The sequence below is a fragment of the Rutilus rutilus genome (assembly GCF_951802725.1).
Source record: "Rutilus rutilus genome assembly, chromosome: 7".
NCBI lineage: Eukaryota > Metazoa > Chordata > Actinopteri > Cypriniformes > Leuciscidae > Rutilus > Rutilus rutilus.
The window spans coordinates 11,861,016-11,888,193 of NC_140221.1; the positions used below are offsets into that span (position 1 = coordinate 11,861,016).

Sequence of the window (27,178 nt, forward strand, 5' to 3'; positions counted from 1 at the left end):
ATTCTGAGAGTAAACTGACAAAAATGTTGAAAAAGACTTAGAAAGATGAGAAGGGCAGAGGAACAAAAGGTCAGCTTGAAAGGGTTTCAACTGTAATTGAAGTAATATGGATCATTATATTATTAATGTGGCTTTGTCCTACTTTAGCTGTTATTTTGTAAATGTTCATTTATAAGTTGGTAACATTAGTAGATGTTACTGTTAGTTATGCACTACTTTTTATGGAAAAATATTTGTACTAATGTTATAGTTTTTACACTACTTTGTTCTCTTTACATCAACATTAGTCTACTATTTCATATGTATTAAACATTAATAATGAACATTTGTTTACACATTATTTTAATGTTTCCCTGTTACAATGTAATTACACAAATTACATCGTACAGTACTGAGTAATATTAATTCACGTACTTACTGTAGGGATAGATTTTGATTTAGGGTTAGTTGCTTGTAATTATGCATAATTTGCTGTTATTACTTTAGTAAGTATATGTAACAAGAACATTAAATAAAGTGTTACCGAATATTCTTTACAGAGGGGGGCTTTGTGAAATGACACAGTTGGAGTGCGCATCAACCGCCTGAAGGTGTCACTTGATGTAATTTGCAAACCGTCCAATCACAGGACATGTAACAAAGGATGGGGCCAATGTCTTTGTTTTGATTGGTTAAAAGGCAGTGTTGGGATGATAGACGAACCCTGGCGAATGCAATCTGACTTTCATACTCAGCAAAATGTCCACGCGCATCGCATGACTAGGAGGAGGGTTATAGAAGATACTTCTTCTGCTTCTTAAAAATGGCACTGTAAAATTATTTATCAGTTATCCTAACAAGTAGGCTACTTTATTATTATATGTTCTTCTATTCAGACGGCTGCAAAAAAAAAAAAAAAAAAAAAAAAAAAGTAGGCCTGTTTCTTGTTGAAAGTCAAACTAAACAGCCTGTCCATCACCGGTTTCCGGGAATTACGCGGTTGAAACATGGATTTCGTTCTCGGCGGCGTCGCTGCGTGTGGCGCTTGTTTTTTTACAAACCCGCTGGAGGTTGTCAAAACTCGAATGCAATTGCAAGGAGAGCTAAAAACCCGAGGAACCTATCAGGTGTATTATAGGAATGTATTTCACGCCTTTTACACGATAGGCAAAATAGACGGACTGGCTGGTCTTCAGAAAGGTTTGGTCCCCGGGTTGGTTTATCAGTTTTTTATGAATGGGGTCCGGCTGGGGTCCTTCGCCATCATTGAGTCCTTGGGCTACATTCACACGGACGGAAGGGTCAGCGCTGCAAAGAGCACAGTGTCCGGGGCTATCGCTGGTGTGGTGGGCGCTGTAATGGGCAGTCCTATTTACCTGGTGAGTAACGATCTGCGATCTGCGTTTCTGTCTAGTAAACGACGGATTAAGCACGTGTTTAGTGACGACATATTCTGTGGTTACTCTGAATATCATGAACATAATGTGGAATCACTGGGTGCGCGCAGCAGTAACGTTAGCCTACTGAAAGAGTTAAAACTAGACAACTAACGTTACATACCTTAGCGCAAAGAGACAGACAGCATCAGTGGAGCGAACGAAACGGATAGTTTCGAGTCTGTATTCTGATTAGATGAGAAACAGCCTATTAGGGTTAATGAATTAACTAAATATTTGCAATATATTATTACATAAATTAAGTATTAAAATATGATTATTATAACGCAACAATGATAATACATTTATATTATCAATACGTTATAAATAAATAATTTATAAATGTAATGAGGAATCAGTGTTTTCCATGCTTTTGGTTTACAAACACTGAAAGTAGATGGTGCTGCAAAATGGACAAAAAGCACCAAGTGTCTTTAATTTACCAGCAGGTTACCTACTCTCTATTTGTATTTCTTTCAGGTAAAGACACATCTGCAAAGTCAATCCACTTCCTCTATTGCAGTTGGACACCAGTATAAGCACAGGGTAAGTTAATGGTGACCTCACAGTAACATCTACGATAACATCTTTTTTTTTTTATTTAAATGTTAATGTCATGTGAGAACTTTGATCTTCAAGTCGACCGATCCTAGGGTTGTAGAGATTTTTTGTAATGTTAAATCCCATTGCATTTGTGGTTATGTACTAATACTCAAAGGCAGTTTTGTTTGCATCAATGGTAATAGGAACCAACTTGAATCTTTAAAAACACAAACATTTCCTGTTCGTCATATCTTTTATTGTATATCTTTGCTATTCTTTCTGTCAGGGAATGATGCATGCATTATTGGCCATCCACAAACAATACGGAATTCTGGGTTTGTGGAGGGGAGCAAGCGCAGCAGTCCCAAGGGTCAGTGTGGGGTCAGCTGCTCAGCTCTCTACTTTCTCTGCCTCTAAAGAGCTTATCACTGACCTACAGGTAAGCATATTTCACTTCAACTGGGAGTTATTCACAGTGAGAATAGAAGAGGGGCTAGACCTCTGTTTTTACAAACAGTATTGAAGTGTCTCCTTTAAACTGTAAAGTGTAATACCAGGATCCGGTTGCATAAACCGCCAAGACTAGTCTTGCAAGTTAGTCATCAAAAGTAAGTTACATAAAAACATAGATCAGTCTAATTTGATACCGTAAGACTGATTTCCCCTAACTAACTTCTTGTTGGTCATACTAGTTCTTCAGACAGTCTTGACATAATGGCTGTTTATGCAACTGGGCCCTTTTAATAAATATGGTTGTCAGTTCCCCAAATACTGACTGTGTAAAGTAGCCTTAGCGGTCCAACTCAATCATAATGTTTCTTTGTAGGGGTGGACAGGAGCCAATGTTTTAGTCGTTAGGGGTTAACAGTTTAGGACCCAAGGACCAGATGTTTGAAAGAAGAATTATAAAAAATTTAAAAGTTTTACTGAAGATAGTTTGCAGTTTCATCAGCAGAAGTCAGCTTCAAGACACACAGGAGTTTGTAGGCCGCCCCGCTTACAGTTACAAAGATCACAGCAGTTATACTATTTCCAAGGTCTAAGCTACGTCATTGCTTACAGGTTGAAAGGATTCTGATTGGCTAAGAAATGTATAAACATAGTAATTTTCCACACATACAGATAGACAGAAGCATATCTCCATAGATTATGCAGCTGACACTCGGGACCCTGAAGTTAGGCACGTCGTGACCTTCCAGGTCGCAGATTTGGGTTGCTGGGTGCCAGCATGTCTCGAACAACAACTCAGTCAATCTCCAACAATGCCAGTGGTTCCTTAACCTGTAAGCAAGAAGACTAACACACACACACCGACACACAGCTTTTCCAAGGTTGGATTTGGCCAGGCTCTAACTATAAACAGGAGTCTCGTCTCAAAACATCAAGATAATGCGTTCTTTCTCAAGAAGAGCTACATTTTAGTCTAACTGGAAAGTAAGGCTTTAACTGAGAAAAGGTCCCTTAAACTATTGGCTTCAATGACCCCTATGTGTTTTAACATGTTGAAGACCTTTCTCAAATACAAAACATGTCCCTATAGAGATCGCTAAGACATGTGACCAAATGGGCGGCAACCTCTTCAGAACGTAAAGAATTATGGGTATGTTTGGCCAGGCTGGCATAGCAGGCAAGTGTTCTGGCATGAAAATAATGAAAAATTAGCGTGAAAAACAGAATATAATCCTACAAAATGCAGGCATCTTGAACACTGCGTTCTTCCCTCCATGCAATGAAGTTTGGCACCTTATGTTTGTGCCGCGGATTCCCAAAATGCTTTGCGTTCACCACAGGGAATACGTCATGATGACGTCACATTAGCAATCCTTATTTCATTTCTGGAAGCCGAGCTAAATAAGCAAGCACTGTTACTGCATTCAGATATCAAATACTGACATTAAAGAATACATGAAAAGAACATTTCAGTAATAACATTTATAACAAAGTAAAATCTCCAGAGAAGTCATTCAACTCATTTGATATTTAGAAGGAAAAATATTGATTAATACATTGATTATAACATTACATATACATTGAAGCAGGAGTGGATTCCAATCCACCCCCTTCATAGTAAATATGCTTTTTTTTCTGGGCAGTCAACTCTTAATTAATTAAATACATTTTTAACATTTCTCAACATTCTCTTAATAGAGATTTCCATTTAGTCTTTAAGGACCCCATTAAATCAAAAATGTTTGTAGTCATTACTGTGTGTTTGCTTTGATGTCAGCAATATGCTAGTGCACTCATAAAAGTTGACAAAACCCCCCCCCCCAACTCTTAGAAATACACATTTATAGTGTATTTTCATGGAAACTGGACCAAGACTATTGATGTCTTGTTTGACATGGTCATATACATATTTTTGTTCAATAAAATGCTCTCTACAATGAGGATGCACACCGTTGGCATATTCACTTTACATCAACATTGTATGTTTATGCCACCCTTGGCATAAACATAGCCAAAATTGTATGACTAACTTGTCCTGCCATACCTTCTTGTTTCAAAAGGAAATATGTCAACAAAGGAAAGACAGTTGTGTTCCTGAAAGACATGTTTAAAGCAAACACCTTGTATTTAGGGCTTTAGGCTTTGCCATGGATATCCATAGCAGTTACTACAACTATATAGTTTAAGCTCATTGTGGAAGTTATTTGACAGTTACTTAATGTTACTACTAGTCATGTTGTCCAGATTGGTGAACAAAAGGTTGTTTTGTGTTTCAGTTTGGAGTCATTTATAAAGCGTAGGAAATGAAAAATGAAACTGCCAATCCCAGCCTATAGTTTAACAACTAGGAAATGGCTAAATATTTTGCTTAATGCAGCACAATAACACGATCTAAATACAAATAAAATAAAATAAATATTAATTTTTGTGCCAAAGGCCAACAAATGATTAAATGGTAATGTAATTCTACTCAAAAGTCATGAGAAGCTGATATATTTCGCTGTAATAGGCATACATACATGTATTGTTGAGGTTTCTGAGGGTGACCTCAGAATTGGCAAAACAATTCCAATGGTGTTACAAATCTACAAACTTCCCAAGATATACGAAATGACGCTACAAGTTCAGTTCTGTTAACACCACCAGTTCACAGAAGAGTTTGTGATGTTTACTTACATGGAAGGCAAGTGTGGGGGGCAAGCAATATCCGTAGTTAATGACAACTGTCATTTTTGAGTAAACTATTCCTATTAAAACTATTAACTGTTGAAGAAAACACTCCCAATATGAAAGCACTCTCTATTTTGTTAGTAATCAGTTTCTTTTTCTTTCTGTATTTGTAGGTGTTCTCTGAGGGCAGCTGGTTAATAGCTCTGAGTGCTGGTATGATCAGCAGTGTAGTAGTTGTATTAGCTATGACTCCTTTTGATGTAATCAGCACTCGACTCTACAACCAGCCTGTGGATCATCTTGGCAAGGTGATCTCTTGCCAACTGTCAAGAACATACATACATTTGTTCACAAACTTTTACTGTAATTATTATCAAATTGTGTCCTTGGTTTCATTTACACACTTGCATATATCCAGTTTCACCTACAAAGTGCTAAAACTGGTAAAGGCCTTTATCTCACTCTCTGTACTTTTCTCATGCAGGGTGTATTGTACAGAGGTTTCATGGACTGTTTCTCTATGACACTGAAGAAGGAAGGAATGACTGGTTTGTATAAAGGTCTCGGAGCCTCCTACTTCCGCCTCGGACCTCATACCATCATTTCTCTGCTTTTCTGGAATGAGCTGCGCACTTTGTACCATAGCTACAGCTAGCATTTTGCTATTGCCAGCATCAGCAAAATATCAACTGATGTTTCCCTGATTAAAGAAGCAATCAAGCACTAAGGTATGAAAGGGCCTTGCTATATTTTGAATATAGTCACACAACGCACAGCAGAGTGACTATACTCGCAATACAGCGTGGCCTCAAGTGCCTTATTGCTTTTATAAAGCAGTTACTACATATTAAAATATTAAGAATTTTTTTTATTAAAACATTATTTTATTAAGGATTAATCTTCAACTGGCAACCTTCAACTAGAAGTACTTTCTGATATAACAGAATGTTGCTATGCAACAAAAATGATGCACGATGGGAGCTGCGCAGTGATGTGCTAAACTTGAGCCATTACTATATGGTGGAATAGCACAGCTGGAAGGCTGCATTCACCAAGAAGCCAGGACTGGAATTAACCATAAAACTCCTTTAGGGTGTACTGTATGTAAACTATAAACAATTATGATGAATAAGTTATGACAACATGGTTTTAGATTGCTTTAACTCATCAAAATAAGTTACGCAATGTGCAACTTTTTTTAAAAGTTATACAAGAGTCAACTAATCTTTTTAAGTCAGTTTAATGTAATTTAAGTTGACTTGACTTCATTTAAGGCAGCAAGTTTTTTTTTTTACTGTTAGAAGGATGGAACATTTATTTGATCATCATTTTATATATCACACTCCAGCAAAGTTTTGCAAAAGATTTAATGAAAACATAATATTTCTACACTCACTGGTTGAATCAAAGTTACTGTAAGTTTTGTGTGCATTTTTATTATGCTAATTCATTTCCTGAATCCTCATTCTGATTGGGTGACACATGTTCCAAGGGTGTTGACTAAATTATTAGTTCTTTTTAAAAATATTGTATATATTTTTACACTTTCCTAAAAGTTAAATATGATCCACTGGATCAGAATCAGTTTTGTTTTATCGAAGTATAAATCACATGAAGAACTGTAAATGTTTAGTTCTCTCACAGAGATTGTGGTAGAATGACTGGAACACAAATAGTTTTTTTCATTTTGTGACTGACTTGACAGCTGTAATAATCTTGCTGCTAATCATTAATCATGACTTGAAGGACAAAGACTTATTTTTGAGTAGTTAGAATGAGGTAGCACTCAAGCTGAATGGTTAAAACATAACATCAGAAACAGTCTTTTTGTCTTGTTTGCTGATGCCTTCAAGTGTCCTAGAATATTAGGACAATAAGACACTATGCAATGGGACACAGAATAATGGTCACCATTTGCCTTAATTGTGCTATACTGAAAGTGTATGAACTTGTGTATGATGCTTTAGAGAAACTAATGTAACTAATTATCTGCATTAAATTACTGAAGAGCCTTTAAATATATAGGTACATAATTGGTCTGTAACATATGACAGTATATAATTTGAAAATAAATTATTTTTAAAAGAATGACTATTCTATTTTCTATATACATGAGAATAACACTGCAACATGTCCTTGTCTTTGAAGTACGAAATACACCACTGATAATACACAAAACATGTTTTCACATTTAATTCGCACTTAAAAATGTCTGAATGTCATTGTATTAATCAAACCATGAAAAGTGATATCAGCATGGAAATTATGGAATTTTTTTTTATGGTTAATCAACTGGACCCATGGTCATTTTAAACGGATATATGAAGATGTTACACTTACACTTACACTTATAATTCAAAACCTAACTTTTTTGTAAAAGGTTTCGATTGTGCTATTTTTCTTTAAAATAAATGTCACATGGTCTGACATTTTTGGTCAAAAGAAGAAAAAAAAAGGATCATTGTGTAAAAAGAGTGTTTTCACTCTTTCAGAATGATAAGAAAGTTGATGAATGTGTGGAAGTGTCTTAACATTTCAAAGTTAAGGAAAAACCCGAGTTAAGTTGATGAATATGTGGAAGTGTCTTAAATTTCAGAGTTAAGGAAAAACCTGAGTTTCAACACAGTTCCAGTAAAGTTGTTAAACATTAGTTTTGTGGTCAAGTTATAGAGATGTTTGAATCAGCATACAAAAGACAATGATGACTGCAAACCTTTGATAATATTAAGAAAACTCAAAGAAATGCTGCTGAATGAATCAGCATAAACATTGAGTAATAAATGCTGGTTCTCAACTTGAGAAGGATTCAGAAACACACTGTATTTCTTATTAAGAATTGCATTTATTTTTACTTTTTAATAATTCAAGATTGTCAATTTATTTGCACAGCCTTATCTATAAATTAGACAAATGCTAAACCTTGCACTACAAGGAAAATATTTCATAAGTTTTAACTCATTCAGTCATTGTAAATGCATAAGTTTAAAATCTTCTGGAAAAAAGTCTTTTGTAATGGAATTTAGACTTTCTTGTGATTAAACATATGTATGAAGAATCTACCCGAACACTCCAGGGTCAAGTAGACAGAAAGACTGCAGAACACCCTGGAAGTCCTGTAGTGCCCATGGTGTAGCTGCCACATTTCCAACCGCACTGCTGCTGAGGGGACTGAGACAGAAGATTTTGAATCAAACCTCACAATATTTGTATTAAGATCCTGACTATATTTCATCTATGAACACCATGTGAATAAATTATTACTACTCATTTTTAATTTAAGACATGTAGGTAATCCTCCAGTGTATGGGGAAATTTAAGAGGAGTGACTTTAACCTGTATGTGTTTAACTAACTCACTTGATGCAAACAGGATCGTTGAATGTCACTAAGATGTCAGTAGTGTACTGTGGCAAGCGGAACAAGCACAGGTGAATGTTCACAGTGTTCTTGGCCTGTGAAAAAATTTAATTCAAGCTGATAAAAGGCACAAATCTTAACATAAAAGAAATTACAGTCAGTGTAGCATTAGCAGTCATACAGTTGCTTAACTAAGGTTTTGCAATTCTAAGTCATGTCCAAATCTAACTAAGGTTTCTCAGAACCCTAAGCTGCGTCCCAATTCGCATACTATGATCTGTCCTATTAGTAGGGGTGTAACGGTTCACAAAATTCACGGTTCGGTTGGATACGATACACTTGTGTCACGGTTCGGTTCTGTACTTTTTTGATACAGCAAAAAGAAAGAAATGCCAGAGCAATTTCCTTGATTTATTTTTTTTTATTATTAAAACTAACATCATAAAGTATGATTTATTTTTTTTTTTTTCTTTGAGCAATTCTGGAGCTATAATTGAGTCTTCTTATGAACATATTCAACAAAACAGCTCCTTGGAAAAAATTAAATGTAATATTGTAGTAGTTATAAACAAAGGTTTATTTTAGTTCAGATTAACATTTGAGGGCAGCAATTGTATTTATAATGTCAAAATAAAACCGATGTAATGTTACTTGAAGGCATTATAGCCTACTATTCCTGCCAAACTTCCATGGTTGCAGTTAGTGTTACTAGTAAATCCATGGTGAATGTTGCAGATCTGTGGACACTGGATAGTTCATTCATGGCACAATGTTTCTTCCTGGTTTCCACGTCAGCGCTATTTGATCCGTTAATAACGGAGACATTTGAATGTTTCTCACTAGATCTCGCAGCGATGTAATTACTTATGTGGCGAATTCAAATGTTTTCTTTACTGGATCTCTTATTAGTGCTGTGTAGTAACAGTGTCGCATGATCACGATCGGCTCGCGCTGCACTGGTCCAAACTGATAAACGGTCCTTCAATATAGAAAGCCTTTAGGGCCAAAAACGCGTGAATTTTAACGCGTATTTGACGCGTATTTAACGTGCATTTCACGCGTTAAATACGCGTTAAATACGTGTTGTTTACGCGTGACAAATTAGCGCGTTAAATACGCGTTAAAAATCAGTTTGAACGCGTCAGTATCATTGGCTGCTGAAGACTTGGGTCTAACCATTTCTGTAAGCTTAGGGGGGTGTACTGTTCATAGACTAGACTAGACTACCACCATTTAACATGCTATCAGCTAATTCAGCCTATTTATTTTGTCCTTTTTTTGTATAACCTATAGAAATAATATATTTAAATTGCAGTTTTATGAAAATTTTGATAAAAAATTTAATTGCCTTGTTTTTCTCCACTCATGCCTTTTTGTACATAAACACATTAGTGGACATTCTAGCTTTAACATCAAAGCATTAGCATTTGTGTGGGGAAATCAGTTACAGTGGAGGTTAGCAATCAATGCAGGTATAAGATACAGACCATTGTAATCAATATCTGTCTTTGGAAAACAACGTGAGCTTTTGTTGTGCTTAGTACAGCTATCACAAGCAGGTGGCGCTAATTGAAACCTTTTTGTTCAGAGATTGGGCACTCATCAGACAAACAGTAATTAAGTACACAGGTGATATTAACAATTTAAATGAATTTAAAGACTTAAATTATTTAAATATGGTATTTAAGACTTTATATATAAAGTATTTAAGACTTTCAGGATTAGAATGAGAGCTTGTGCTCAGGTCAGGACAGGTGTAAGAACTTGATTTGGCTTTCCTGACTGCAGAATATTCTACTGTACTAAAGTAGGCCACCCTAATAATTGGTATTAAAGCAATTTATCTGTAAAAATTATGAGGCAATTTGTTAAAGCACTTTTATAACATTTAAGTAAACATATAAACGTAAAAATACTAAGTAGCTGATTATGTTTTTTTTTTTTTTTTTTTTTTAGAACCACACAGTTTATATCTGCAAGTAATCTGGATTGTTACTATTACTTGCGAAGCCTATTGTACACTTCATAACAGCTAGAATTAATTTTACGGCTGCTTTTGTGACCGTTTATATGCTTGTTTAGCAATGTGACAGACTTGATTGGCTTACTGGAAGTATTAAAAGGCTAGGAGAAGACTAATTGTACTGCACACTGCTCAAGGACCTATACCATGAAGGTAGCTGAACAAACTCAGGGTTAAAGGATTAGTTTTTAGCTGACATAACCAAACCAAAGCAATCAGGCTTTGTTGATGCCATGAAGCAGCTCATGAACTTTCTCTGTCAACTTTGATCTTAAAGCTGATCTTGAATATCTGTAATATTTAATGTTATTATATTTGCTCTGCATTTTCTGTTTCTATAGAAAACCACACACTAAATGCATCCACAACTAAGGAGAACTATTCAATCCTTGTTAACTGAGTTGTTGTGGTGACAAATAAACAGGTTACTCTCAAATTTCCAACATCTTTTCACCAAGTCTCTTACCGGACACTGTGAGATTTCAAACCTAACCAGCAGTTTACTGAGATGAGACTGTGCTATTAAAGCTAACTCATTTTTTCAGTCCTCCACTTACTTTGCGTTCCTCAAGCACTGACAGAACACATACTCTGACTGAGCCAGGCCAGTTGACATCCAAGCTTACATTCATACAAATCATCTGCATGATAAAATGTACAGCGGGTCGGTCAGTTTGTTAACATATACATTACTAACATATACATTACTATTTTAAATCAGAATTGATGTCACTGAAAATGTATTACATTTTGAAAAAAAAGAAAAATAATAATAATAATAATTAAGCTGAACTCTGTAGGGCAGAGGGCACTGGCCCTCCAGGACCATGTTTGCCCAGGCCTGCATTAGGAGCATTTCAAGTGAAACCTGCTGATGTAAAAAAAATTGTAAAAGGTTAAATTCAGTCATTGCAGTGTCACCTGTCAATGTATCTTTCTTAGCTATTTTATTAAAGCCTTCTTTGATGGACAAAGTAGATAAATGTCCATGTAATGAAACTGTGAATGTACCCCTGCAGTGTGAGGCCCTCCTTGATATATGGCTGCATACATGACCGCACACAAGTATATACTGAAAATAAATAAATAAACTAAATAAAATAACTTTTATATTAAGTGTCCTTAACTACTATGTACTAACATTGAAATAATGAAATAATTTGATACAATGCACTTATTGTGTACATACATGTTTTTACATTGTACTTTTTATTTTAAAAATTCAAGTTGAAGTTCAAGTTTTTATCAACTTTGTCTGCTGTCTAAAGTCAAACCTTTCCTTAATCATAAAACTCTAGCGATGGCTGTTCATGCTTTTATCACCTCATGTTTAGACTACTGCAATTCACTTTACTGCTGGATTTCAAAGTCTTAAATTGCTCGTTTTTTTATTTTGGGTGAACTATCCCTTTAAGATAGGACGTTTCTGTAATTTGGGCCCTGTAAAGCATCTTGGTGGCACCCTGCTCGCCATAGCGATACATTTAATTAAATAAAAATAAAAAAGTCCATTACAATTGCATTGATCAAGAACCACATCTGTACACTTTTCCCCAACCAAATGTTAGCTTTTAATGTTAGAAAACTTGAGGTGTGGTGAATGGTGTTACAGCTAGAATGCTACTAATGTGCAAAAGGGGGCAATCTTATCTTGTTAAAAAAATTGCATAAAATTGCATTCTAGATATTTTATTTGAGCTACACAAGAAAACAATGAAAATGGAAAAAAAGAAATAGGAAAATATTTAATTGTGGTAGCAGAAGAATTCTTCTGCAGTCAGGAAAGCGAAATCAAGTTCTTATACCTGTCCTGACCTGAGCACAAGCTCTCATTCTAATCCTGAAAGTCTTAAAAACTTTATATATAAAGTCTTAAATACCATATTTAAGTCTTTAAATTAATTTAAATGGTTAATATCACCTGTGTACTTAATTACTGTTTGTCTGATGAGTGCCCAATCTCTGAACAAAAAGGTTTCAATTAGCGCCACCTGCTTGTGATAGCTGTAAATGTAAGAACAACACAAGCTCACGTTGTTTTCCAAAGACAGATATTGATTACAATGGTCTGTATCTTATACCTGCATTGATTGCTAACCTCCACTGTAACTGATTTCCCCACACAAATGCTAAGCTTTGATGTTAAAGCTAGAATGTCCACTAATGTGTTTATGTACAAAAAGGCGCGAGTGGAGAAAAACAAGGCACTTTTATTTGTATCTAAATTTTCATAAAACTGCAATTTAAATATATTATTTCTATAGTTCATACAAAAAAAGGACAAAATAAATAGGCTGAATAAGCTGATCTATAGCATGTTAAATGGTGGTAGTAGTCTATGAACGGTACACCCCCCTAAGCTCACAGAAATGGTTAGACCCAAGTCTTCAGCAGCCAATGATACTGACCCGTTCAAACTGATTTTTAACGTGTATTTCACGCGTGAAATACGCGTCGAATACGCGTATTTAACGCGCTAATTTGTCACGCGTAAACAACACGTATTTCACGCGTATTTAATGCGTCAAATACGCGTGAAATACGCGTTGAAATTCACGTGTATTTGGCCCTAGTGGCTTTCCATACTTCAACCACACAATAACGAGCAGTTTCGTTCCGCTTGCAATACGTTTGCCATTTGATGTTGGGCAATGTTGTGGTCGCGCCGGCGTCTCTTACATTATGAGCGTGCTTGCCACGCGCAACGCGCCTACATTTGAAATAACAAAATTTTGGTCGGCAGGAAAAATGGTCCAACGAACCGTTTGAAAATGCGTACCGAAAACCGAACTGAAAGCCTCGTACCGACCGTTTCAATACGAATACGTGTATCGTTCTGGTATCGTTACACCCCAACCTGTTAGTATTCAAAATTAGAATTAGTGTGTCCCAAATCGTAGTATGTTGAAATGAGTATTCCAAAGATACCAGGATCTACTATGCATCTGGTAGACCTGGTCTACTTTTTCCGGTTAGAATCCGAAGTGCAGATCCATGCACTCAAACGGCTAACGGTAGAGAGGTTTAGATAAAGGGGTTTGGGGCATGGCGCAGAGCAAGAGAAGCAGCGCATAGCCACAGGATTCATGTGACGAGAGTGATGTGCGATGACTGGATGATGGCAGAGGCAAAAGCGCAAGAGAACCTTTGTTAATATATAAAAGTTGCATTTCTTTGTTTAAAGGGGCCCTATTATGCCCTTTCACGCCCTTTCACAAAGTCTTAAAGGGGTCATATAATGCCATTTTTGTACAAGCTAATATGATTCTTTAGGGTCTAAATTAAAAGTTTGTAATATACTTTAATTAAAAATTATCATTAGTATTGTAAGAAAACACTCATTTTACCTGGTCAAAAACAGCTCTGTTTTCAGCACGCCATTTAAGTGCATGTGTCTTTAAATGATAATGAGCTTTGCTCACCCCGCCCCTCAGTTCTGTGGGGTGTTTTGCCACAACACACGTGGAGTGTTGCCTTGACAACAGTTGAGGGTAACGTTATATTTTGAAGAATGGGTAACAGGAAAACAGCAGTTGAAGTTGGAAAACAGGACGTTTCTGAATGGTTGGTTAACGTAATGTCATTTTGATCTATCTTTGTGTGTACTGGCAGGGTAGAGTAGTGAGATATGAACGCTAACAGTTATGTGTTTACTGATGTATATGTTAGTTCATTGACAGATTGATGTTACAGCTAATGGTCATGAAAAACTTTTTTCCAGTAAATGTAGGCTTGTCAGTGATGCGTAACGTTATCTATGCAGTGTTAGGTACAACTGTCAGGGCTGAAGAACTAACATTTTACTGATCTGTTTAAAAAATAACCAGTCTGTGAGACTATGACAGTCATTAGGCACATAAACAACATACTCAGACAGGAGCTAATACCTTTTTCAATGTTCTCGTTTATAAAGCAGTCTGGTGAAATGATTTGCGCAAACATGAAAGCATTGCTGTTGCACAGACTATGATGACAGACAGCTCGCTCACGAGCGAGGGTGGGTCTGTGTTGAAACACTGCTGTCAATCAACAATCGTGGGAGGGGCGTCGATTTTGTGACGTCACAAAATCGAACGGCTTGATTTGAGAGAGGGGAAAACATATAAGGAGATAAAAAAAAAACACTGGATGGAATATAATTTGATGATGGTTGTGTACAGGCACTGTCAACACACATTTCAGTACAATCAACTTGTAAAAGTGCATGTACCATTATATGACCCCTTTAATTTAGTTTTTTGGGGTGTACTAGAATATGGTTTCATGCTTGATTGTTCAAAAAAAACACATTATTTTTCACATATTTTACATTATTACAGCACCTCTCTGAACCTGGCATTCATATAGAACATTATACATTTCTATTATTCAAATCAGTTAAATGATTATTAGGCTGCGTAAATTAGGTCAGCCAGAACCGGGGACACTTTCTATAACAGCCATTCCCAAACATTAGGACATGACATGTCCTAAACGGACAACTTTAAAATGCCCACGCGTAGCGGCATGGGGCCTTCTTCAGGGCATTGAAGAAGGCCCCATGCCGCTACGCGTGGGCATTTTAAAGTTGTCCGTTTAGGACATGTCATTTCTTTAATAAAGACATTTTAACTAAGGAGTGCCTCGGCTACCAGAGATTTTTTCTCCACACTGCACCTTAGATGTTCTACCTTGGACCGAAGAGCACCCAAATCAAACTCAAAAGGAATTGAGCACGCCATCCATCCTGAATCAAAACAGCAATTTTAATTAAATTGTCAAGTTATTGTGTGATTACTAAAATAGCCTAGTGGTGTTCGGCCGTGACATTCAAGTTCAGTGCCGTTAGAACCACAACATTGGTTCGTGGATAGCAACAGGTTCTCTGAAGAGAAAAGGGCAGAGGCAAATATGTTCTCATTATTACATCACACGCATAGCCTTTAATGGTGCGTTCACACCGGACGAAATTTCGCTTCAAACTTTTGTTTTTACGCGCGAATTGATACAAAGTGGTCAAGCATATCACTAGACGCCGGCAGGCGCGAATTTGACATATGATCCCTTTTTGAATTTGACGCGCTATTCGCGTCCGGTGTGAACGCACAGTTAGGCATAGGCAGTTTATATGAAACGAAATGTTTATAAATGGAATGAATAAGGCCTGTTATTATTTTAATTTCCATTTAGTTTCTTGATCTCGTGTTTCTGAAATGTTTTGCGGATGTGCTGTTAAGTGGACAAACTAAAGCCTAGGTACTTTTTGAGGACTTGTAAAACTCTGAAGATTAATAATCTGCTAAAATCGCCAAAGGTTTTGAAATGTTGACTATATTCCAGTGTTCTTATTACTGTATAGATTTCATACTCCATTGCTATGGGAATAAGCCTGTTCAAATGAACCTGATTATGCCCTCGGGCGCTTGAGTAAATAAATAAATTAAATATGTGGCAGCCGTTGTGTGCAGTACACTTTCTTTTAACAAGCCTGTTGTACTGATGTGATGACCAATGATAGTTTTAGAGCTAGTAAGCCTATTTAGAGGTGCAGATTAATTCAGGTAGGACTCTGTGTAGACATATTTTATTATGTGTATTATGAGGTGGTCTGCGAAAATTCTTGATTACAAATAGTGGTCCACACACACAAAAAGTTTGAAAACCCCTGTTCTATAACACCTGATGTACTCGTTACATCATAAGAAGAATGGCATCTACGCTAATGTTAGTCTTTCTGTTTATTCCGAGGTTTACTGAAGTCAGCCGTATCCAGATCAGATGGTGGACCTGCGCCTGGACCCATCCACAACGCATCCCTGAAGTGCCAGCCTCATCAGCCCTTTGAAGGCCTCATCGACACGACAGCCATCGGCACTGATCCTCAACAAACTCATCTCCATACCGGCGTGATGACTCCAACCAGATGGAACTGGATAATATTCTGAATGTTCTGATCCAATCTGACTTCTGACCTGTAATGCTGCCTGAATCATAATCATACACTGTTCGCTCGTTGGCCAGAAGAGAACTGGCCCCTGACTGAGCCGGGTTTCTCCCAAGGTTTTTTTCTTCATTCTGTCACCTGATGGAGTTTTGGTTCCTTGCCACTGTTGACTGGCTTTTGGCTTGCTTAGTTGGGACATTTAATATTCAACAATATTATTGATCTGCCTTACTTAAGGTGGACGATGACACAATTTTCTTCTAGAAAAAAACTGTTTTTATTATTTTCATGTTGTCACGGTGAAGCTGCTTTGATACAATCTGTATTGTAAAAAGCACTATATAAATAAAGGTGACTTGTCTTGAACGCATCATTAGTTCTGGTTTCGATGAAGCCCTTGATTGGTTAGCTGGCCAAGTGTGTTGTGATTGACACCGCGTGTTCCGGAAATGTCACCCTCAGGGGTAAATATTAAGGATGGTTTTAATTCCAAACCATTTCAAGGCTTAAGAATGTTAAACAAGAGGATCGTGCAGAACGGATTTCCTGCACAGACTTTGCAAGCACGGATTTCACAAGATGTTTCAGAGTGGTATGTTTTTTTTGTGGTAATTTTCTTATACATTTTAGATACGATGTTGGGTGGATTTTATTTAAATAAGTAACATTATGACTTCACAAAGGCCGGAAAAAAACGTGTTGAAGTCCAAATTAGTAATTCGTTGTAGTTCTTAGAAAGTGCATTCTATTAACTAAAATATCTCTCTTTGCAGTGGAGCACTTTGAGCTTTGTAACCTTGCAGATCTTTTTTATGCTCAAACAGCAACATTACACACTAACAAAAGTTGAAGCATAATAGGACCCTTTTAATAGAAGTGAATTTGTCTTTGTTTTATAGTTTTAACTAAGCATTTGTTTTAAAGTAAGGGGACAATCCAAAGAGCTTTTATTTATTTGTAACAACGCGAGTATCATCCGTCATTTTGTTAATAAAAGTATGATGTGTTTAAATTTTCCATTGTTCTATTTTATTATTGATGTGTTTTCATTTATAATAATGAACCACCACTATAAGCATTTGTTTTTAAAGTAAGGGGAAAATCCAAAGATATTTTTTTCATTAAGAATTATATTAATTTAACATTAAACATTCTTTTTGTTCCAAGAAAAGGAAAGATCTAATATTAAAAATCAAAATAAGTGCTACAGGTCTAGATTATCATTGACAAATATCTTTTCTTGTAAAATATGCGGTGTTATTGGTAACATCTGTGTTGTCACAAGGGTATGAATTAAAGAAACACATAAAAACAGGTAATATGTATGCCTGTAGTCAAAGCACAAACTCCAAACACAACTGCAGGCTGCATGGCGACAGCACATAAAAATCAACTTGTAGACCAATCAGTCACAAGAAGAAATATATCTCCAATTAAAAAATACATAGGCCTTATTATTCCGCAGCCTGGCTGGTGCTGGTAGGCCGCCTCCTCGGCAAGTCTGCTTCATCCTCCGATAATTAATCCGCCAGCTCGAGGCTTGATATTTTTTTATTTTGTTTGGGCTTCCAAAAAAATGTCAGAAATTAATTTTTTTGCGCCATTTGGACTGTTATTGTTGTGTAAAACACTCGACCTTCACTCACGACTGCGCACTGTGACGGCATGAGACAATTGTCGCTTGTTTTCATTGTATCTTAGGCTACTTTAATGTTTCAAATGAATTTTACTGAATAGACGAATTAATAACATTAATTTTATTTCTTTTTTTTTGTTAAAACATTTGATATTCATTTCTTTTTAAACATCCCCCCACTTTTTCAGGGGCTCCACACCAAGGGATGCTGCGTCACCCTCAGCACCCCTACTTCCCACATTACTGGCTCTTCTGCTACACACTCAAATGTATGTACTTTTTCTTCACGAAAACAGTACACATTTTTAGGGCATAGCATAGGCAAATCGGGATGCAGCACTTGTTTTTGGCAAGATAATTATGGTCATTTAGTGTTGTCTGGGACACAATAACATTTCCACTAGAAATGCAAGTTAGTAATAGGAATTGTAAAAAGGATCACAGAAGTACCTCCTCATTGAATTTAGAGACCAGCTGAGCTCCAGACAGCAGCCAGGCAGAGCTGCATTCCTGCATTGACAGCTCTGATTGGGAGAGCTTCTCCAGCCCTCTGACCTCCCAGGAGCCATTCTCTACCGCTTTATTACTGGCAGCCACGTCCTCAAAGTGATACCTGTCACAATACAGACCAGATAAATCATTTTTATCTATATCTATTTCCATTATGAAATAATTCAATAATGAATTAGGTGGAGATTTTTCGGATTTTTTGTGGAGAAGTTCTCCTGTGTGTAAAAATATGAAATAATCCCTTTGTAGCATTTATTTTCCTGTTATCACTGTAATGCTGCTTTGAAACAATCTGTATCGTAAAAAGCACTATATAAATAAAGGTTGTTGGTGGGGAAAATATCACATTCACACATGTAAATGGAAGAAATGTAAAACCACCTTTGTGAGAATAATTCAAAAACAAAGTAGAAAGATGGAAAACCTATGCTCCTCTACGTCAAAATATTTACCATTTTAGTGGTGTCCAGATCTTTAATTCATGAGTCCATTTCATTTCAAATCTTGCTTTTTTAGAAGTAAGTGGGGTGTGCCTTATGACATAGGAATGCTCCGTATTGGATTGTAAATGTGCAATAAAAACTTTTAAAAGACAGTTTATAGACATTTCCATTTTAAATAACTTCAAACGATTCACATTTCTATTTATCATTTCATATTTCTATTTGAATCTTTCTGTTCATCATAAAATCCTGATAAAAAAAAAAACATCCACACATTCCACATTTCAACCATTTTAGCTATTAATAACTTGAGCATAAAAATCTGCATATAATGAGATCTGAAAGATCTTGTGACACTGAAGACTGGAGTAATGGAGCTTTATCAAACAAACATTTTAAAATATATTAAAATAGAAAGCAGTTCGTTGAATAATCCTGTTTTACTGTATTTTTTAATCAAATAAATGCAATCTTGGTGGGCATAAGAATGAAATATCATTAGTTTTCCCAAGGAGCAGAAAAGCCATGAATATAAATTATATTAATGAGTGTTAAAAAAAAAAACACTTTAGAAATTTGGTATTGGAACTTGAATTAGGTAATTAGGTAGATTATCACAACGGCAGCCAATCATCAAACAAAAGCATATTTTATATAAAAAACACATTGTGGTCAAGCCAAGTCCCAGACAAAGCTGTATAAGATCCATAACTATGTTTTCAGTGGTGTATAAAGACCTTACTTAATGAACCGTTATGTTTTTATTACCTTAGAATGAGTCATTTATATCTACATAACCGCGGCCACCCCCCTTCTATGAAGGCCGACATATCGTGACGTCATGTTTCTACCGTAGCCGACAGCGAACAAACAGCGCTACAGAGCGCGTTTCGTCACTAACTTGAATGAGAAGCAGCAGAAAAAGACGCAGCAGAATACTCAGGTTGTCCCTGACTCTGCAAACGTGGAGAAAAACATGCTGTCTGAATGACGCCTCGGACATCGTAATCGTAACGTTAGCTATTTCGATTCGATTTGAGCAGAGGAGGTAATCATGGAGAGGAAGAGGCGATCTAAAGCTTGGCTTTATTTTACTAAACGAGACAAATTATGCCGTTTGCAATAACAGGGTTTTTCCTGCATTGAACTTGTTTTAGCGCTCGCCAAAGCGAATTTTTGTCCCGCCAAAGTCTTATTTGATCGGTGAGTAATGTAGATGAACTGCTGCGCTTGTGACAGGGCGCATGTTTAACTGAAAGAACGAGCAGAGAGAGACACTTCACCGTCTCCAAACTAAGCGCTGTCTTGCTCTCGCACATATTAATCAAAATAAATCGACACGGTGGTAAAAGGTCGGAAGACCAAAGTTTCATGTGGAGCATTCGGAGAAATTTTTTTTTATTTTTTTTTTTAATTACCGCTGGGTGTGAATTGTGCTAAATAAGTTGCCTTATCTTCTCTGAAAAGCGTTCCGGACATTCAGCTGACATAAAACAACACTTTAATTAAACGAAAAAAACTATCCAGTGATGAAATGGTTTCTGTGTTGACACCAGACCGTAAATAGACCGTAAATAAGGTTTTATTTATTACATGAATTACATAAAAAGTACAGTTTGCTTATTCAAGCTTAAACTTTAAAATAAATAAAACCACTTGTTTTTTTGAAAAGCATATGACTACATTTTTCCACACAGTGCTATCAATAATCGATAAGAGAATCGTTAAAGAATCGGATCGATAAGCAGAATCGTCAGTGGCACTGATATTGATAAAATCGTATCAATTCCCATCCCTAGTAAAGTCAGTGAATAAAAGACTAACACAATGATGAACAAGTAAAAATAACAATTGCAATAACATGTGGTTTTACTGAATAATTAAGTAAATATAATTTAATATAAAATAATATAAAGAAACCTCATTGCTTGACTTGCTACTCTCTGCTGACTCAGACTCAGACGACGACATCTTCCGATCCTACGTCGGCCACTGTAGCTTCTCATTCGAGTTTGCAATTTGAAGGATAAGCCATGAGTGACTGGCTGTTTGCAATTCGCAAATCTCACCACTAGATGCCGCTAAAAATTACACACTGCATCTTTAAAATATGTCATGGTTGGCTATTGTTTTGTCTCAAAATGGACACCAGAAATGTTTTTTTTTCTAAGGCACGTTTAAAAAAAAAGCTATTTAAATGTCCTTCAACTACAGCCTAATCCTGGCTTAATCTAAGCCCTGCCTGTGAAACCAGGCCATTGTGACTGAATGCTAGATGCTCAATGCTAGTTGCTATCCTTGGCTAGATACATTAGATTGTTTTATAAATAGCATCTAAGGCTATTTTCATGGCAAAAATTCAAGTACAAAAATACAAATATCATATAAATATCATAAAACCAAGTACACAAACACAAGTCATATTACAAAAATACCTTTTAAAGCTACAATATGTTAAAAAAAATTTCGCCGCTAGGGGTTGCTAACCTCTTACAATAACAAAGGCGTAGGTTGATGACGCATAAGCGGAATTATGGAACTTGCCGTCATGCTGAAGGATCTAATAACGTTTATGGATGAGTAAATACATTGATGTTTTTAACATGACTGTGGAATGAAGCAGGTCGCGATTGCTAATGAGAGACAGATATCAGCGCCACACGTGAGTCCCGTGGATATAAAGGAATGAGGACATTTAATTATGAACTACCCACAAGTGCTAAATTCCTACTCACACAGGTCAGTTTATTTATCGAATTAAACTTGTGAGGTAGCCTAACGCAGCGCTGTTTCACTTGGTCTACACTAAACTGCATTTGAGTGTGTTGAAAGTTATAATGTACTTCTATGTGTTAGTTTATCTGTCTGAGACTAGCAGTAAGCTAGATCAACATTAGAATAAAATATTGATCATATTCTAACATTTCATCATATTGAGCTATAATATAACATTGATTTGTTTTATGTACATTGCTCACCTGTCTAATAAAGTGCATGCAGGAGCGGCATCCCTGTCAAGTTGAAGTTTGTCACGGACGTGGAGCTCTCGGCATCTCGAAAATGCCACACTGATACTGATCCTGGTTTTAGTTCTCCTTTTGTCGCAAAGTCTGCTTGCCATGGTCCAAAATGTTTGAATGAAACAACAACAGCGTGAGCGTGCCGTAACGCAGTTGTCCACGTCTGTCGCCATGGTTACTATGGCAGTACGAGCGGAAATCAGGGATAAACCAGATATTACGTCATTGACAGGCGACAAGTGGGACAGGGCGACAGGGACGAGCCATTATTATCAAATTAAAAAACATACATATAAAATTGGAATTTCTCTGAAATTAAAAATCTTTGGGAAATTTTGGGATATTGTACACAACTACAGGAAATATATCACACTGTGCAAGTGATATTTGGATATTTTATTACAAAAATCTTACATATTGTAGCTTTAAATTAACATATGATAAAAAAAATCCAAAACCTTTTCAGGCATCAAGTCCTTAAGTGAAATCACTTCATAAAAGAGCATTCTACCTGTATTAAACCCAGGACAGTCCAATAAAATATGTTTAACAGAGAGGGGAATCTTACAAAACATGCATAGAGTTGAGTCTTCACTTTTAAGCAAAAAAGCATGAGTCAAGCTTGTATGACCTATACGACATCTGGTGAATACCACTTGATCAGATCTAGTTTTAAGAGTGATTAAAAGTCTGTTTGGCTATCCCTGGAAGTGGAGCAGCTGCGTTCCAGAAAGCTGACTGAAACGCTAAAGTAAATAGTCGTTGCTATGGAAATGATACACCGTACTCAAGTAGCATTGGTGTAACTGACAGGTCACACTCTGTCCACAATGGACGCGAACGGCACATCAAAAGCACATTGAACCCACCAAGTCACCGTCAGTTAGAATGGATACTACGTTCTGTTTCTGACACACTCGATCTACGCGCTTGAGCTACCGACAACAGACAACAAATTAATTTGGAATGTTTACTTTAATGTGTTCGAAGACGCGTGTAGAGTGTAGAGACAGTGTTGCAGCAAAAAAAACAAAAAAAGATTTCTGTGGTGGAAAACATTGTGGCACCAAGATAGTCTACTAAGAAAGGGGTCCTATGTGTTGTATATCCAAGCCTGTACATGTTACCTGGCTGCTTCAGCATCCTGCACTTGGCTTTGGTACTCCAGCAGTTCAATGATGATACTCTGATCTGTCTGAGAGTGAGCGAACACTTCTTGATTATCAGGGATCTGCCTCAGTTCACTGCAGACAGTAGGAAATAGAATGATGGGCTTTTACTATACAAATTAGGTAAACTCAAGCTTAAAGTCACAACATGCAAACCCACGAGTGGTTGTAAAAAGATGGCAGCAACCGCAATGTGTTAATAATCAGACTTTTTTTTAAATGAATGATCACAAACAACCAGTTTTTTTCACCAAATAATATAGTTAATTTAACACTACTCATCTGTGGGCTGTTTGCTATTGCAAAGCAACTGACGTATTACAGTTTTTCTCAATTGCTAAAACACAGTTCATGAAACAATTTACCATTTTCTCACAACTATAAACACAATCTCAGAACTACACACCAACTTGTGCAAACCTCAAACTGTTGCATCAAAATCAAACTTTGGCCTCAGATGACATACAAAACCTTACAAATACACAGACTATCTTCCTGCCCAGTGAACAACACTAGTGAGATTGATTCACATGTCTTATACAGAATACAACGTAAATGAAAGAGTGCAGATACAGTAAAATAAAAGGAGCTTTAGGAAAAGTTAATTTTCATTAAACTACTTTAAAATGATCTTACAGTTGATGAAAAGCACAAGAAAAGAAAAGTTCAAATAGCAAAGAAGTAAATATATACTCGGTATTCAACAATACAGTATACTGTCAATTAGAGTACAGTAAATAAATAAATAAATAAATAAATAAATACTTTCAGCATCCTCTGCACCTTCGGTCAAATTTCATTACAGTACTATAGCAGTTTCTTGGTCTTTCTCTACTTCAAACAAATTGGCTACAAATAAATTTGACAATCACGAGTTTGAGGGTGTAAATGTGCTAAATTTTTCTGAATATAGAATAGTGAAAGTTCCCTCATATAAAGTACTGTTACTGTGTACTGTACTTTTACTGTATGAGTAACTAGTATAAAGACCCTGCAGATGATTCTTTCAGCTTTCTCTCACCCCAGTGTTAGGATGCAAAAGCACATATTTATACATGATTAAAAATTAAGTAGCAAAACTGATGGCACACTAATCAGAATCTTAGGATTATATAAATAGGAGCACAGGTGATTAATAATGTTTAGGCTACTCGTGGATAAATGTGTGCTATTTGTGAGTTTACATTGTGATGTTTGAGTTAATTATAGTATGTGTTTTATGAATGAGAACATGGTTAAACCTGTGTAAAATTAGGGCATTTTTGTGTAACGTTAGAGCTTTGCACAAATCATTCAGAATATTTATGTCTTATGTGTATTTATGTTTTATTTTTTGCTTTTGTTATTCCTTTTTTAAAATGTATTGTAATGTATTTATAAATGTTGTGTATTCCTCCTTTTGTTGTGAAGCACTTTGTGATTTTTATCTGTGAAATGTGCTATACAAATACATTTTACTTACTTAAAATGTGTGTGAAAACAGGTGAAATGTGTTAAACGTTTTGAGAAATGGTTCTTTGTTTTGAGAAATGAATGAATGGTTTGGCAATTGTGCCAACTGAATCAGTGTGTTAGCAATCGAGAAAAAAAAAAAAATTTAATATCGAATTGACGAATTGTTCTGTGACATGAGTACGTTGACTTTGGAAATACACTAACAGTTACTAACAGTTAGTTAGATTTCTACGTCCCTGAAACATGCTGTTTTATATAATTACCTAATATCCTTGGCATTTAGGGGAATAACAGCTGATAAAGCACCGCCAAACAGAGTCCGAGCCATAGCTGTGCTCGCCACTGCAATGATAAAGCCATTTATGTACAACATACGACAACATTTCAAAGAAAACTATAACTTAGGCTACTGTACGATTATCAATGTGCTGTCAATAAAACAACATCTTCAAAACCCTCAACACAACGTCAACATTTTAATTGAACACAATATGTATATAGACATATGACGTCAACTTAATAAACTTATTAATACTTTCACATAAATATATACAACAGACTCACAACTGACCAGCCAATATGACTTCCCGTCTCCTCCTTCAGCTGGTACCGGATGTGATGTGAATTGAGATCAAGCTTGCCCTCTAGTGGTGTATAACAAATTATCAACTTGAAGTGATGGAACACTGTCTGAATTGGAATGAATTTATTTGGCAATATTATACATTTGTGAAGGAGTAGCAACCATCTAGCTCCATTACATAATATCTACATGTATCTCTCTATAAATTACAGAAACGTCTGTCTGTCTGTGTGTCTGTCTGTCTGTCTGTCTGTGTGTGTGTATGTCTGTTAACCGCATATCTCTCGAACCGTTAGCCCGAAGGATTTCAAACTCGACAGGTGTCTCGCTACGGGCACGAGTAAGTGCAGTGCCAAGTTTGACGTTGTTTGGATGAGAAATGCAAAAGATATCGTTAAATATATCATTTTTAGAAGGTTGTGGTAAATAAACATCGGTCAAAGAAGCCCCAAGAAGGTTGTGGTTTAAAAATAAACATTCTGACAATCTGTCAGCTACACTGTTTACTTCTGAATATTATAGTTTGGTTCCAAAACGTGATAAATCCATTTTGATTAATTTGAGTAAAAATGTGTTTTCTTTACCAAGAAACCAACAATTACTAAAAACACACACAAAAACTGATTTTGCACGGGCACTTTGCACTGCTCCCTGAATCGACACGCTTATAAAACACACACAAAAACTGATTTTGCACAGGCACTTTGCACTGCTCCCTGAATCGAGGCGCTTATTCATTTGTGGTTGTAAACTGAATCTGTAAGTCAGCTATGCTGTTTACTTCTGAATATTATATTTCATTCTGGTGCGCTTAACGCTATCGCTACTGTGTAATAGTAGCATATGCTATTCACCAACTAAACATATCCTATTCAATGCGTTCACAGTCTCTTTCACGGGCATCATTGTAGTTGCCTATTCACAAACTGTTTGCTCAAGCATAACTTTTTCTCGGAGTTCACTGTGTGCTTTCTACCATGCACAAATAAAAATGTCACTGAACTTTTGCTGTGTAATTGTAACAATGAGCACACACCAAACCAACAATTACTAAAAACACACACAAAAACTGATTTTGCACGGGCATTTTTTGCACTAGTATTGATGATGTCAAGAATGCATTATAATTTTTATATTTAGATCAAATGAAACATATTGGGTGTTATGTTTATACACCCTACTGACAAATGTTCGGACAGGCTTGACTAAATTTACGACTAAAGATATCACCTTTTTGCTATTAAGAGGTGCCATATGTAAAAATTGAGGTAAAAATATCCAAAAAATGAGCTTCACGCATCAAAAGAATGAGAAGAAATAAGGGCGATGATGTCATTAAAAAAATGTCAAGTTATAGTGCTGCAGAGATATCAACCTAAATTAGCATTAGCATTACTAGCCACGGCCCGACAGGTGTCGTAATACCAGTTTCGGCCATGGGAGGCGGTATGCGGGCAACATAACCACCAGCCATGCAATACACGAATAACTCGCACGGCTTGTGGGTGTACTTGAACCTGATGTTAATCGTGTGGAAAGTAGCCTACAGCCCCACTACTACATTCAAATAAAATCTGATAAAAAAGGAACAGAACCAGAGTAAACATTGGCACTGCTTTCCATCGCTGGAGACAACTAATGGACATGAAAAAAATGAGGTTTGACTCCGAACTTGCAACATTTCTTTTGGATTGGTAAGTAAGATGCTGTTAGTATTTCGTTAGAAGTTTGTTTTATATGTTTGTGTAGATTTTCGGGAAGTTATAACATAGAAATGTATCGAAGGCTGTTCGATAAACGTATATAACGTTCATAAATACAGTATTGTAATATAGTACACATAGCACAATCTCTATTGCTCTTTTTTTCTTGCCAACTACGTGACCTATATTATGTAAGTTATATTAAATGGCTTTCCTGAGGTAAATCTGACATAATTGTTCTCCAGCTGTGTTATTGACCTCTTCACGCTGATAAAAAAC

At 36.2% G+C, this 27,178-nt stretch overlaps 2 protein-coding genes across 3 annotated transcripts; one reads left to right on the plus strand and one right to left on the minus strand.

Moving 5' to 3' along the window:
- Window positions 1–837: 837 nt before the first annotated feature.
- On the plus strand, window positions 838–5,884 carry slc25a35 (solute carrier family 25 member 35). The gene is made up of 5 exons (XM_084415206.1): window positions 838–1,358; window positions 1,896–1,961; window positions 2,245–2,397; window positions 5,252–5,386; window positions 5,563–5,884. Exons 1-5 carry the CDS (start codon window positions 987–989, stop codon window positions 5,731–5,733), a joined length of 897 nt encoding a protein of 298 aa, XP_084271332.1. The 5' UTR covers window positions 838–986; the 3' UTR covers window positions 5,734–5,884.
- Window positions 5,885–7,249: 1,365 nt separating this feature from the next.
- rangrf (RAN guanine nucleotide release factor) lies at window positions 7,250–25,265 on the minus strand. 2 transcript variants are annotated; one of them, XM_084415207.1, is made up of 6 exons: window positions 25,185–25,265; window positions 24,877–24,955; window positions 23,117–23,233; window positions 18,467–18,629; window positions 8,435–8,529; window positions 7,250–8,246 (listed from the first exon to the last, which is right to left on the minus strand). In XM_084415207.1, exons 2-6 carry the CDS (start codon window positions 24,939–24,941, stop codon window positions 8,135–8,137), a joined length of 552 nt encoding a protein of 183 aa, XP_084271333.1. In that variant the 5' UTR covers window positions 24,942–24,955; window positions 25,185–25,265; the 3' UTR covers window positions 7,250–8,134. The 2 variants fall into 2 exon arrangements, with proteins under 2 accessions (XP_084271333.1, XP_084271334.1); XM_084415208.1 differs by having other exon boundaries at window positions 7,367–8,246; window positions 25,178–25,258.
- Window positions 25,266–27,178: the final 1,913 nt, after the last annotated feature.

Coding starts and splice junctions, on each gene's coding strand:
- slc25a35 (XM_084415206.1), top strand. CDS start 987: ATGGATTTCGTTCTCGGCGGCGTCGCTGCGTGTGGCGCTTGTTTTTTT. Junction 2,398..5,251: donor AGCTTATCACTGACCTACAG/GTAAGCATATTT, acceptor CTGTATTTGTAG/GTGTTCTCTGAGGGCAGCTG. Junction 5,387..5,562: donor CTGTGGATCATCTTGGCAAG/GTGATCTCTTGC, acceptor TTTCTCATGCAG/GGTGTATTGTACAGAGGTTT.
- rangrf (XM_084415207.1), bottom strand. CDS start 24,941: ATGGCTCGGACTCTGTTTGGCGGTGCTTTATCAGCTGTTATTCCCCTA. Junction 23,234..24,876: donor CTAAATGCCAAGGATATTAG/GTAATTATATAA, acceptor TACTGTCTGCAG/TGAACTGAGGCAGATCCCTG. Junction 18,630..23,116: donor CAGGATGCTGAAGCAGCCAG/GTAACATGTACA, acceptor GTATTGTGACAG/GTATCACTTTGAGGACGTGG.